Genomic DNA, 14,062 nt, shown 5'->3' on the forward strand with positions numbered 1-14,062 from the left:
AAGAAAAAAAGAATCTTTCATCCACTCTCATTGGGTATGTTTACTGTAATTTCTTCAACAACAATAAATGTTTGTTCCATCTCAAACCAAGGCTCTGTGTCTTTCTAAGCAACAAAACTACTTCCACAGTTGCAGGTGTCCGACATTAAAGGACGACTTCACCGCTTTTCAACCTATCTTCATATAATAGGTCCTCACTAATACTCATGATAAAATGATACCATTTTTAGCGGTGCCAACCGCTCTACATTTGACATTTGTCTCCGTGTCCGTCCGTCCGTCCGTCCGTATGAGCACGGGATGAGCACGGCAAAGAGGAAACGCATACAAACACACGCACACACACACACACACACACACGGACTTGGAGATTGCCTATGCCATCTCTCCTCTCATTGGCCACACGTGCCACTCCGTCCGTCCGTCCGTCCGTATGAGCGCGGGATGAGCACGGCAAAGAAGCAAACAGCTATAACTTCAGTTTGCAGCATGGCACCAAGTCCAAATTTGGTATGTGGACTTAGACCACCAATAGGGACGAGCATGAATTGATGACGTTATCAAAGAGGGGTCCAGGGACCCCCAGCGCACGTATGAGCACGGGATGAGCACGGGATTTTAAACAGCTATAACTCCAGTTTGCAGCATGCCACCAAGTCCACATTTGGTATGTGGACTTAGACCACCAATCGGCACGAGCATGAATTGATGAAGTTATCAAAGAGGGGTCCAGGGACCCCCAGCGCCCGTATGAGCACGGGATGAGCACGGGATTTTAAACAGCTATAACTCCAGTTTGCAGCATGCCACCAAGTCCACATTTGGTATGTGGCCTTAGACCACCAATAGGGACCAGCATGAATTGCTGAAGCCCCGCCCCCTCTGTCTTCCCATTGGCTGGCCTTCAAACAGCCATAACTCAAGTTCTCAGCATGCAACGGAGTACAAATTTTGTACATGGACTAAAGCCAGCAATAGGGACTAACTGTCATTACTTAAGCCCCGCCCCCTCTGTCTGCCCATTGGCTGGGCTCTAAACAGCCATCATTCCAGTTTGCAGCATGCTACCAAGTACAAATTTGGTAAGTGGACTCAGACCACCAATAGGGACGAACTGAAATGAGTGAAGGCCCGCCCCAAAGGCACCGCTTCCTTCACACAGGGTGTGCTTTTTTCTACTTGGTCTGTGTCTCAGAGGAGGGCTGTGGACAGTTCAGAGTCCCGTCTACCAGTGACATCATCAATGGGGAATCCAAGCTAATAGAAACTGCAGGCTTTCTATTCCTGGAAAGTTGCAATGCAATAAAAGAAGCCATTGTTCTCGTGTTAATAAAAATCGAAATAAAAAATGTGAAATCTTGTTGGGAAAAAAAATCATGCCTAACGATGATGTCACTGGTAGACGGGTTTCTGGACTGTCCACAGCCCTCCTATGAGACACAGACCAAGTAGAAAAAAATTGTACCATTTTATCATGAGTATTAGTGAGGACCAATTATATGAAGATAGGTTGAAAAGCGGTGAAGTCGTCCTTTAAGTACAGTACTGATATGAGCATAACACTAAGCATTTTCTCCAGTTAGGACTGTCCCTGAATTCGGTTCCGTTCTGTGAAAGTGCCAGCTCTCCTAGACAGACATGTCCCCTAAGACCAGACTCCTCCAGTAAAGCGACTTCTCGTCTGGTAATAAGACAATCAAGCTTGTACATTCACGTAATGTGCTGCACTGATGACATTCTATAAACATCCATTATCAAATGGAGAATGAAGTCCCATTAGGTTCAGGCCGCTACGCGGCCTTCACACCTACGTCACACTGCCAATCTGGCTTATATTACCATATACTGTATGGAGATCTCTGCATCTGTCAGTCCTTGTCCCCTTCATGCCCATATAGGGAGATCTCTGCATCTGTCAGTCATTGTCCCCTTCATGCCCAATTATGGAAATCTCAGTATCTGTCGTCGTCCCTTTTATACCCATATATGGAGATCTCTGTGTCTGTCAGTCGTCGTCCCTTTTATGCCTATATATGGAAATCCCTGATGTCAACAGTATATGCCCATATATGGGCCTGCTGATATGCCCATATATGGAGATCTCTGTATTTATCAATCCTTGTCCCTTTTATGCCCATATATGGAGATCTCTTTATCTGTCAGTCCGTGTCCCTTTAATGACACATTGAGGTTAGACAACACACTCACACCATATTTGGGTGTAGCTACATTGGGAACTCCTTATATAGCTGAGTCATGGTGACGTCCGTAGTCGGCTCACCTCGAAAAAAAAAGAAAAGTTAAGTTATCTAAAAACAACAAATTTGTTGCCTCAGATTGCTTTCCAAACAAGGCCTGTTATCAAACAACCATAATTTATGATCAAGAAAAGCAAGATTTAAGTGTGAAACACATGATTCACAAATTATTATTAATAATATTATTATTATTATTATTATTATTATTATTATTTTGTTAAGAAAACAAACATGACCATTAACTCTGTGTCAGGAGGAAGGGTGTGGTTCTCTCATTCCTCTGGGCGATACCTTTTTAAGGCTTTACACCTCCTCGCGGCTGGGTTGGCACCGCAAGACAGGGTGTAGTTTTGTGACGTGACCAACGCCCTTGGTCACACCCCCTCTGAACAGCAGCTTGGCCCCCACCTTCAGGTACTCTGGCTGCTTTATGAACTTGAACTGCACCACCGCCTTCTCTCCTGTCCTCAACTCGTCCGTACCATGCACTGCCACCACTGTAGCTGTCTGTTTCACATTACCAACGAGAACGGTAACCTGAAACCCCTTGTGAAATGTCTTCGCATGGAACAGCAGCACAATATCAGCCTCAAACAGCCAACAAATGGTAGGGTCCATCTCTGGGCTCACCATGACCATGCCCTTGCGTAGCAGCGACCGGTCAAAGTCACCCAGTGATAGAGTGGCAACCTGGCTGGCCCTGAGTACCCTGCAAGCCAAGCGGTTTCTCTGGATGCTACCGACTGTCACCTTGTGGAACTCGCCCAGGTGTGTGGGCCCTACCACTAGCTGCTCTCCCTCACGGCAGACACCGCTGAACAGAATACCTCCCACCACGGTCCCAACCTCAGGCACCGAGAAGATCTCATCCACCTGAAACTCTGTGAGCTGCTGGGTGAGTTCCTCCTGCTCCTTGGTGTTGCTGAGGGGAGGGAGGATGTTGAGGAAGACTTTGAGCAGATCCAGGCTCTCCCCCGACACACTTGACAAGATGAAGATAGGTGTGATGTTGGGAGACTGGGCAAACTGCTGTGCTGCTGTGATGGCGTCGTCGGTGTTGCTAACAACCAGCGGTGCCTTGTTGCATCCTGGCTGCTTCAGCAAGCGCTCCAGCTGCTGCACCGTGCGCTCCGTGCGGACCTGTGTGCATACGTCCACCTTAGTGACCACTATGAAGATGGGCACCTTCAGGGCCATGGCCAGCCCCAGGTGCTCCCGTGTTGTTCCGGCAATGCCAGTATTTGCGCTGATGACCAGCATCACAAAGTCTGGGCATAAGCTAGTAAGGCCAAAGATAGTAGTGTTCAGGTACTTGTGGTGGCCCGCCAAATCAATGAATGTGATAACTTTCGAGGCACTCTCACAGATCTCCTCTGCTGTCCGAGAGTCACTGTAATTTACAACCTCTCCTTTGCTGTTGAAGCCAAGGATTTCAATGCTTATGCTGGAGGTGTGTCCAGTCTGGATCTCATGGAGATGTCTGAAGAGGTTGAGCCGTGCGCGTCCCCGTCCATTGTCCAGCTCACCTTGTGTCAAAACACCGAGTAGTGTGGATTTTCCGGAGTCCACATTGCCTAGAACAGCAACTCGCAGGTCCAGGAACTGCTGGTCATCTGGCACCATGCGAATGAGCACCTCAGCAGTCTTACGAGGAGTGTCAGAATCGTAGTCCAACTCGTGCTCCCTGAGGATAGCAATATCTGCTCCCACTTTCTCTGCCATCCTCTGGAGGGTCTTTAGTGACAATTTCATGTCTTCCTCCGATAGGCCCACAAACATGCCGTTGTCCTCGACACCAATTTGATACACAGCTTCACCCCTCCCCTCCTGTAGACGCCATTTCATTTGCGTGGCCAGCTGCTCAAAGCGATATTGCGTGGGATTCACCAGCTTCCGCTTGTACTCAATATTTCCCTCTTCAACCTCTGGAGGTAGATTTGGGGGGTTATTGCCAGGTTTGAACTTTCTAGGTGATGATTGACATTTTGATTCCTCATTCTTTGCACAAGATTTATTTTGCACCATTCCATAGCCATTACCCGGGTTAGTCCCAACTCCTTGAGAGCCGGAGTTCTGTTCATCAGATAATGTAATGTTACCAAAAAGCTCTGATAACTGCAAGTGCAGATCCATTCTTGACTCTGTGAGTCGTGTTGTTTTTTTTTGTAGTTATTATACAGTAGTATTTATTTTCTATTCCCTCCGACACCGGTATCAACATAACATCTGACGTGCTTCCGCATACGTCACCCAAGACATGCACAATCTGTCTAAACCGTTACATCAAAGTGATAAGACTCCTGTCTTAGTAACGTCATTCATTAAAGTCAGAGCATAGTTTGCAAAGATCATCAAGGCATGGCAAAATATGTATTGTGTAGATTGTTCTGAATGTCTAAGTACCGACTTTCAGACTGCTTTTATACCGTCTGGCAGTGTTTACTCTTGTCATCATGACATCATCATGATGACAAACATCATGCCCAAAAACGGAGTCCATGATGTCACACTTAGCTTTAGTGTTCTGGTTTTCAGTGGTAACCATAACAACCTGAACTCACTCAGAAAGTGAAAGTGAAAAGCCTTTTAACAGCCATTTGTAACTTACAGTAAGTAGGTAACAAAGGTAACAATCAGTCCAGAACTGTATAAATGTCCGGGTTAAATGCATAGAGTTTTTATAAAACCTAGAGTGGATACTGTAAATCCCCATATATTCCCTTTTTCCTGCTTCTTCCCGTGTTGGTTTGTGATGTTGTGGGGCCCTTTTGCATGCGCAGTTGTGTTCATGGGGCCTCTTCGCATGCGCAGTAGTGTCGTTTATGTGTCTACGTCACAAAAAGCCTGTGAGTCGAGCCCATTGGTCAAAACCCTTTTCGCTCGTTTTATGTAGTGGGCTCCAGCTGTCAGTACCAGAGTCGGAAACCAGGGGTTAGCCCCTTCATTTATTGCCCCCGGTTCAGGGAGCTTGGTTAAATGAGGTCACTTCCTCTTCTCCACCCCTCACGTTTGGTGTGCTGTGCTGTGCTGCTGCTGCTGCTGCTCTCAGAACTGAATGGCATTCTCAAACTAATTATTTTATCTACACTCGGTACGTTAAATCTGAGATGTTCATTCTTGTCACTGGAACTGTCAACTGGTTGGTATGTGTTCACTGCTGCTCCCGTTAGTGCCGTTGTCGGACTGTTGAGCTATTCAGCTTTTGGTTTAGCCCTAAATATAGTTGGTTAAATTGTTTTGCAGTGAATAATTGTAGTATTACATTTTTCAACGTTTTGTGTTATTTATTTTCAATGAGATTTACTGCTGAATGCTGCAATGAGAATTTGTTTCAGAATTTATAATTGCACAACAAAAGATTTATTAATTATATGTGACGCACGCGAAACTGCCTCTCACATGAGCAGACCACGTTAAATAACTCCCAAACCCCTGCATTACCACATGGTTCCATGGCATGCAACCTTAAGCATAGGACTTCCAATCCCAGCGCCCAGGGATCAATTACCTCCCCCGCCATTGTTTATTTATCTAATCTAAAAAGTGTCGCAAATTATTTTATTAGGATTATTGTTAGGTTCAGGCATAGTTTCTGTCGCCCCAGCGAAGCAGAACGCTCGACCCACTTGGTGAGAACAGACTACACTACAGCCCCTAATAAGAAGTAGTTACAGGCGAGCCCTCTCTTGTGGACTTGAGCAACGAGAGGCACCGTCGAGCGAGACGCAGTCGCCGTGCCGTGCCGAAGTCCACTATAGCCGACTCAGCGCTGTTCGAGTTATGTACCGATTGGCACAGAATCGTAAATTACCCCCTCTCCCCATGCAGTGCCAGCGCCGAGCACTATTTTCCACCACGGAGGAAAGCCAGCCAGTGCTATCCTCTTGGAATATGCAGTGACTAGAGGCGAAACAGTTCCCTGGCCGTGCGTCACTGAAGGGGGCGTTGCCAAGTTACTACGCTCGGGTAGGATAGCGACACACCTGGGAGCTGTTCCGAATCCCCCTCCCACAGTGTGCAGTAGGGGGAAAATTACTATTTCTACCCTCTTTCTTTCCCCTTTTTTAATCGTAGATAGACAATAGAATTTAAAGAGCCCATATTTTTTCATCAGTCAGTTAGCTGTCTTAACGCAGTTGCTACGCATTGGTTAAATGTGTCAGTTAGGGGTTGAGTAACCTCGGTCCCAGCCTCACTCATCTGCGAAAAGAAGAGCCTGGTCACGACCTAAAGCAGCGAGTGTCTAGGAAGTCCTGAGTGGACAGGATTTCCGTTTCCCGGAAACAATATTTTTTGACCAATCACAACACTCGTTTCATTCACGGAAAATGTTAACAGATTTGTAAAGCATCAACGTCATTTCCTTGGGCGGTACTTCCGCCAAATTCAACCATTTCCGGTTGTCAACTTCCTAGACAACCAACATCCCAGGTCTTGCCCAGGGTGGGGGTTGAGTGTCTTGCTCAGGGACACAAACTAGTGACCTTCTGCTTACCAGGCGGCCTCTCTAATCACTATGCTGCAGCCGCATTTCAAATAGAAAGAAAATGGTTTGAACTTGTGAATAAACAAATACTAAACAATACAATGTAATCAAAATGTGAAAATACCAATAACTTATTTTTTTCTCTTCATAAAACAAACGATAGCTACACCCCAAAAACAAAACAAACATTTTTGGGATTCAAATATTACATATTATTTGACATGTTTGTACACATTTCCCCAGGCCCCTTGAAATGTTCTCAATCATACGATTCAGATCTTTGATCGATTGAAGTACTTTATTTAGAAAGACATGGAAAAGGTACATGGAAGTACAGTTTACAATACAAGGTCCTCTAAACTGGATCGCCCATAAAAGCACAAAGGCTTATTTCAAATGAGATCCCCACGCACTCAAATCATGATGACATTTAAGAAGGCAGATATACACTACTATGCAGAACATCATACAATCAGCTTACAGGTTACTGGTATGAAAAACAAGAAATATGTACAATAAACAGTTCAAGGAGGGTGGGGGGGCGGGTTAGGATAAAACTTTGACAGGGGACAGTTTGGAATTGCAGCCTCCTGAAGGTATTTTTTTAGGGCGGTTTTGAAAGTGAGTAGGGTTTTACACTCCTTTACTCCTTTTGGTAGGGCATTCCACATTTGTGTTGCATAGCATGAGAACGGGTTCATTCCCTTGTTTGTGCCAAATCTGGGTTGGACATGATCAGTGGAGCTGCCTCTGGTGGTGTGATTGTGGACTTCATTTAGGTTTTTGAAGTATTTTGACAGGTACATGGGTATCCCAATGCTGTGGTGTATCTTGTAGACCAGGCCCATTGCAAGTTGCCGTACTCTGTCCTCAACCCTGAGCCATCCGACCCTAGCAAAATGAGCAAGGGTTAGGGTTAGGGGTTAGAGCAGGGGTAATTTCCCAGTTTCTGACACATTTAGTCTATCCAGGCCTAGACAAACAATTATGAGCGGACAGAAGGGGTTGTGTGAGCACAGTGGAAGCAATCAAAGAAAAACCTTACAGCACCGTGGCTGTAAGATTAGAGATGGCTAATACCGCCAGCAGTGTCATCCACAGCGTGGTGGTGGCAGGGAGGGCGGCACTGTTTAAGGTCATGCGTGTGTTCAAGATATTTCTGCGCACGTTGAAGGTCGTCTTGCCGTGCGCGTGGTGGATGATGTGCATGACTCCGGCGTACGCCTCCTGACATGCGGGCTGGATCTGCTCGTCCGGTAGCTTGAAGCCGTGCTGGCCCTTCTGGTCCCGGAGCCTAAAGCTGAAGGAGTAGGGGATCCCCACTTGGCGAGCCCAGTCTCTTGAAGAGCCAGAATTCTGATCATCTGCAATAAGATGAAAAACTCATCATGCACTGTTCTTTACATTTGCATTTATAGGCTTCCGATGGGCATCACAGAGCATGTACAATCATATAGAGCCAGTCAGTACTGGGGACAGAAGGAAATTAAGTCTAGAAAATGGAGTGGTGTTGCAGTCCTGATGAGGTTCACTCAATTTAAATGATGAATAATGTCATCCAATGTGCAACTTCATTTTGAATTCTGCATACCTCAGGAGCACCTCATTTAGGAAACTGGTTGATTAGGACATTGAAAGCCACTAGTGATTTAGAACATTGCTGTGGTGGTTTTCGTGTAGTTCTGCTGCCCCCAGTGTTCTACCACTACTTACATCTTCCCACAGTGTAGCTCATCCCATGAACATTCCGTATGGCATCTGCTGCCGCTAGACCCACCTCCATCTGAGAAACCAAAAAATAGCATAATGTTGAAGGTCATGTACATGGTAAATAAATTGTCTGCATTTATATGGAGCTTTTTCTAGTGTTTCCGACCACTCAAATGCATTTTACAATGTACTTCACATCACCCATTCACACAAACTGCAACAGCGGAACACCATTACACGTTATGCATTTATGGAGTTTCGCATTCACACACCGATAACGAAAGCAACCATGCAAGGGACCAGCCTGCTCATCAGAAGCAATTTGCGGTTCAATGTCAACAGGTGAAGCCAGGGGTCGAACACAGAACCTTCCGGCTCCCAGCTCTACCACCTGAGCTGCTGCTGACCCAAATACAGACAATGTTTAAAATGGATGTGCTGTTTTTTAGTATCAGTATAAGCTCTGATTTACTTTGTTTCTATTCATGAACGGAATGGTTATCCTATCCTCTATGTAGACTTTCATACCAGCTCTTGTTGGTTGGGGACAGTGACATTGGGATGCCCGTAGGGGATGGTAATCCACTGGCCAAAGGAGCGGATGGTCAGGAAACACAGGACGTCATCCTTCATTCTCCCTATGAAGTTGGTGACGGCCTGAGTCTCAGGCTCAGACAAGGCCTTGGTGCCGCAGTAAACCTCTGTACAGCAGTTATGTGACGCTCCGACGGCTGTGGAGACAGACCAGAGAAATTGACTGAATGTACTGTACCAAGTATTTAGCCTGGCATTGGCCAGACTCACTCTCACGTTCCTTCCCAGTATGGAACGTGAGAGTGAATCCACGTTATCAGTCTGGCCAATGCCAGGCTACCAAGTATCACCTTTTGAACTCAGTTGAATCATTAAGATAAAAAATGCTTTACTGCTAAGTATGTTTATTCAATCAAATCCATTTGCTAGCCATGTCACGTGTTGCCATGAGAGCACGCATTTACGATGGATTTGGGTCTTTAGCTGGTCAGAGTGGGGACTGAATGGGGCTCTTGTTTGATGTTGTTGGTTCTCTAACAAACCTTTTTGCAGAGCTGAGTACTTTCTTCTTTATTTCCAGACTTGATTCTTGAAAAACTATATGCCATCTAATTAGCTAGAGCTAACCATGGCTAGTGTTAGCTGTCTGAATAGGCAGTCCAAAGTGTGTCTGCTCTCTCTGGGACAGTTTTATTATTCATGTTAACAGCAGCATAAGTATAATATTGAATGCGTAATGTAATTAAGTGTGTTTTGAACATATTGCATACATTAACTCTTTAAAATCGGGAAAGCCTCTGTGTCATTCTAGATTTTTGCTTTGACTATTGAAAAATAGCAGATATACAAGCTCACAGCGCATCACTTTGTGCCGCGCTACGAGCTTGTACATCTGCTATTTTTTTACATTTTTGAAAAAATCTTGAAAGTGTGAGGACTACTGTTTTAGAAGGCTTTTTTATTTTTACCAAAAAACATCACTTACCCTACCTTAATTTAATGTACAACATAATGGTATTAAGCGTGTGTGTGTGTGTGTGTGTGTGTGTGTGTGTGTGTGTGTGTGTGTGTGTGTGTGTGTGTGTGTGTGTGTGTGTGTGTGTGTGTGTGTGTGTGTGTGTGTGTGTGTGTGTGTGTGTGTGTGTGAGAGAATTGAACTGAACACATATTGAATTTTGGAATTTGGACCTCTACATATTTTGTCAGACCCACCGCTACATCCCATAGATTTATAGAACAATACTCACTTCCCCAGAAGGCATCGAAGTTGCGGTTGAGATCAGTGCCACCGAAACAGACACAGTCCTCAGGTCCCGTTGATCTGGACTTCCTCCACAGACGAGTCTGCAGAAGTCAAAATGGTTTAATGAATTTGTTCCTGGCATTCTATCAGTCAATCAATTTATTAATTAAATCGCATTTCATATTTCTGTACAAATATGGTTGTCCTACTCATAAGTTGTTTATACTGTAGGCTTATTTTAAGTTTTCAAATATTCCCTGGAATCATAATGAATGAATGACACATTCCACTGCTGGCCCCTCTAGTGGGCAGTTTGGCACCTGCTTTGATTGATTGATTGATGTACTTTATTTAGTAAGACATGAGAACAACAGTACATGGAAGTACAAATTCACAATACAAGGTCTACTAAACTGGAAGACTCATAAAAGCACTGAGCTTGTTTCAAATGAGTTCCCCATGCACACAAATCATGATGACATATAAGAGACAGACAGATATACACAACTACTATAGAATGTCATACAATCAGTTTACAGGTTACTGGTATGAAGAGTGAGAAATATGTACAAAAGGAGAAGGAGAGAGGGGGGGGGGGGGGTAGGGGGGTAGGTTAGGTTAGGACTTAGACAGGGGCCATTTTCCAATTGCAGCCTCCTGAAGGTGTATCTTTAGGGCTGTTTTGAAAGAGAGTAGGGTTTTACACTCCTTTACTCCTTTTGGTAGGGCGTTCCACATTTTTGATGAATAGCATGAGAACGAGTTACTTCCCTTTGTTGAGCCAAAAAAGGGTTGGACAAGGTTTGTGGAGCTGCCTCTGGTATTGTGATCATGGACATCGTTAACATTTTGGAAGTATTTTGACAAATACAGGGGGATCCCAATGTTGTGATATATCTTGAAGACCAGGCCCATAGCAAGTTGCTGTACTCTGTCCGCACAATGCCATTGAGCTTCACATATCCAAGTAATTAATCAACTGAATTTAATACGGTGCACTTTTTCTTATCTTTTCCAGGCTGCTGAAAGTTGAACATAAGCCAGAGATAACTGCCAAAACAAAGAAAACATTGATGGAATTCATAATGGTATAAAGTACATTTCAACTAAAGCAGTCTTTTTGGAGTCATGCTGACACTTACTTTCATCATCTAAGTCTAAACCATCTACATTTTAGAGTATGTCTAAAAGATTCACCAAGGGCACACATAATGACTGAATTATTCATTCTGGCCATCAAGACTAGGGTTTCCATTACTGCACCTCCTGTAATTAAACATCAGACATTAGTACTCACTGTGTTATCCTTCCATGAGTAGATGTATCCATCCACATTCAGCACAGGGGTCACATAGAAGTCCACGTTCTTCATCATCTCACTCATCTTTGTGTCGGTTTTGTTGTATGCCTGGAGGATCTGATGGTGGGCGAGTTGAATATGCACTCTTGAACACAAATTAGAGGAACACATTCTGCATTCATAGTTTATTTACACACACACACACACGCACCTCTCTGACAAAGTACTGACAGAACGCTGGGGCGATCCATTCTCTAGCGTGGATTCCACAGTCCATCCAGATAGCTTTCTTTCTTTCTCTTGTCTCTCCAGTGCTCTTGCCAATCTAAAGAACAGATTTGGGGAATAGACTCATTGCTATGGTACACGCACGCACACAGAATCAATACCTTCAAATGCAAAATGGGAACTGATTCTGTTCTTTATTACTTCATGTTGTTGTGTGTAATAATTACTGAATACATTGTGTGGAAGGTTAATTACCTTGAGAAGGCTAATTGTTCTGTTTTCATAAGTCTTGCCGTAAGCCACTATGGACACAAGTGAAGGGTATTCCCTGACAATCTGCTCCATCCAAGAGGTGATCTGTGGAGAAGATCAGTGTAGCAATACTGTATGGTAAAAGCTTGTTATATGACTGCGATGTTGCAGGTTCAAACAAGCACCTGCTTTAAAAAGGCCAAACTCATCACAGTCTTGAAATAGCTAGGTTTTATAGTGCTACAGTATTAAGGATTGGAAAAGGTGGTGTGTTTGTGTGCATCCCTGTGTGAGTGCTTGCCAAAACACTAGCTTACATGGTGCCTTCAGATATACAGTGAGTGTGTATTCACTTACCTCTATCATTGGATGGTATTTGTAGTAGTCATGTTCCACTCTGTTAGACACACATACACACAGACCAAATAAACACAGTATGTACAGACACAAGGTTTTACAGGATTTTCTACCTATAAAACAATGCTGAGGTAAATAGCAGTGCTCAAAATAATAAAAAAAAAACACAGTTGGCTCAGATGTACATTTTCTTATATATTATTGCTACATTTGCTTCTGAACGAACAAAAAGTATGTTTGTTCATTAGTAAATGAGGAATACTTATTAGAAACTTTAGAATAGAGTCCCAATAACCTCTATAAACTTTTGACATGGTCTCTCAACAAATACATTTATTAACCTTTAAATAATAATGTGTTACTCCCTTCTTAAACATGTATTATTTTGTGTTTAGATAGGTCCCTTTATGGAAGGCCAGCTGAGGCCAGCTTTAGGTGCAGGGAGGGTACTGGTGGGTGTAGTAGGTGCCTGGCAGACTAAAGAAGAAGGCTCTGATGTAGCCTTTTCTAGTACTGATTTTAGATTAGTAGGAGTTGGCAGCAGAAGGGGTTTACTTGTACTGAAAGTTATTAACAAATCACTAATAAGTAGTTTACTAATAGTTGTTCATGAGCTATTAAAAATGAATGAATCGTAATTATTCTAAATTGTTACCCTCCTTGGCATCTCCACTCCAGACTCACCGGTCCTCTGTCGTCGCACCAATCCGACATAGCAGCATCAGAAAAGCAAATCCCACGTATGGCACCATGGCATCCAGTTGAGAAATCCCTGACTTCTCAATTTTCAGATATCTTTGTACTGTCTCTAAGCCCACCTCTCCTCCCAAGCAGTGTAGATTTGACCAATGGAATTACTATTGCAATACATCATAATCTGGTTCCACCAATTAAATCATACAAGTACATTTCAGTACTTTTTTTTATATTTATATTTCAAAACACTCCCCGGTGAATCATTTCACTGATATCATGATCTCTCTTGTCCATTCTTGCAGGAAATGTGGCCCAACAGGGGCTTGAATCCCTCCCTAGCCTCATGCTCCCCGTCTGCCTACTTTAACAGAAGGGGAGCACCTTCAGCCAGAGGCTCATTTGTATGCTGGATTTAGGAAAACCAATACAGAAACCAAAAATAAGAAGGCAGGATGAGTCATCTTAATAGTTAAACGAGGAGCACTCTTACTTTGGGTTTCTATTCTAGTCAGGAGTTTTTACTTCTCCAAAACTGCACATAGCTGGCTATTAATTTCAATGTACAGTATGGGGTCCCTGCTTCATCTCTCTTTCAGCTAAGGGGTCTTTGGCTCGAAAAACGCTGAAGCGAAGAAAAAGCGGAAATACGTCATCCAGGAGTGCAAACCTATCCATATATCTGTCATAGAGTGAATAATGCCATTTGGGTTTAACAGAGTGTCACAGATAATGCACAAAGGCCATTGTTTAAGCAGCATGACTTAATTTTTTCCCACTAGGCCGAGGAAGAAATGCCACCCTTTTTACATTGGCCTATTATAGCGCCACTAGAAGGCCCCAATAACCTACCTGACCTGGCGCAGACCTGTGCTCCGAGGAGCACTTTTTCTAGTTAGATTCTTGGTTTACTTATTGTAAATTGATGGTTTACTTTATATTGTGAGTTTATAGCATGCTGTGATTTTGATTATGCATGCTGTTTTATTTATTACTGTGTG

At 43.8% G+C, this 14,062-nt stretch overlaps 2 protein-coding genes across 4 annotated transcripts; both read right to left on the reverse strand.

Annotated features, from left to right (window-relative positions):
• Window positions 1-2,561: 2,561 nt before the first annotated feature.
• On the reverse strand, window positions 2,562-4,103 carry LOC311040661 (GTP-binding protein 2-like; the record flags this gene model as incomplete). Its single annotated transcript, XM_084050990.1, has 1 exon — window positions 2,562-4,103. The coding sequence occupies one exon, from the start codon at window positions 4,101-4,103 to the stop codon at window positions 2,562-2,564; it is 1,542 nt and encodes a 513-aa protein (XP_083907116.1).
• A 2,920-nt stretch (window positions 4,104-7,023) lies between these two features.
• Window positions 7,024-13,154, reverse strand: LOC311040749 (carboxypeptidase O-like). 3 transcript variants are annotated; one of them, XM_084051101.1, is made up of 9 exons: window positions 13,053-13,154; window positions 12,369-12,408; window positions 12,015-12,116; window positions 11,743-11,856; window positions 11,529-11,648; window positions 10,236-10,332; window positions 8,983-9,185; window positions 8,458-8,527; window positions 7,024-8,108 (listed from the first exon to the last, which is right to left on the reverse strand). In XM_084051101.1, the coding sequence occupies exons 1-9, from the start codon at window positions 13,118-13,120 to the stop codon at window positions 7,786-7,788; spliced, it is 1,137 nt and encodes a 378-aa protein (XP_083907227.1). In that variant the 5' UTR covers window positions 13,121-13,154; the 3' UTR covers window positions 7,024-7,785. The 3 variants fall into 3 exon arrangements, with proteins under 3 accessions (XP_083907227.1, XP_083907228.1, XP_083907229.1); XM_084051102.1 differs by having other exon boundaries at window positions 13,024-13,115; XM_084051103.1 differs by lacking the exon at window positions 7,024-8,108 and adding an exon at window positions 8,162-8,213.
• Window positions 13,155-14,062: the final 908 nt, after the last annotated feature.

The sequence above is a fragment of the Gymnoscopelus microlampas genome (genome assembly GCF_963454915.1).
Source record: "Gymnoscopelus microlampas genome assembly, chromosome: 24".
Classification (NCBI taxonomy): domain Eukaryota; kingdom Metazoa; phylum Chordata; class Actinopteri; order Myctophiformes; family Myctophidae; genus Gymnoscopelus; species Gymnoscopelus microlampas.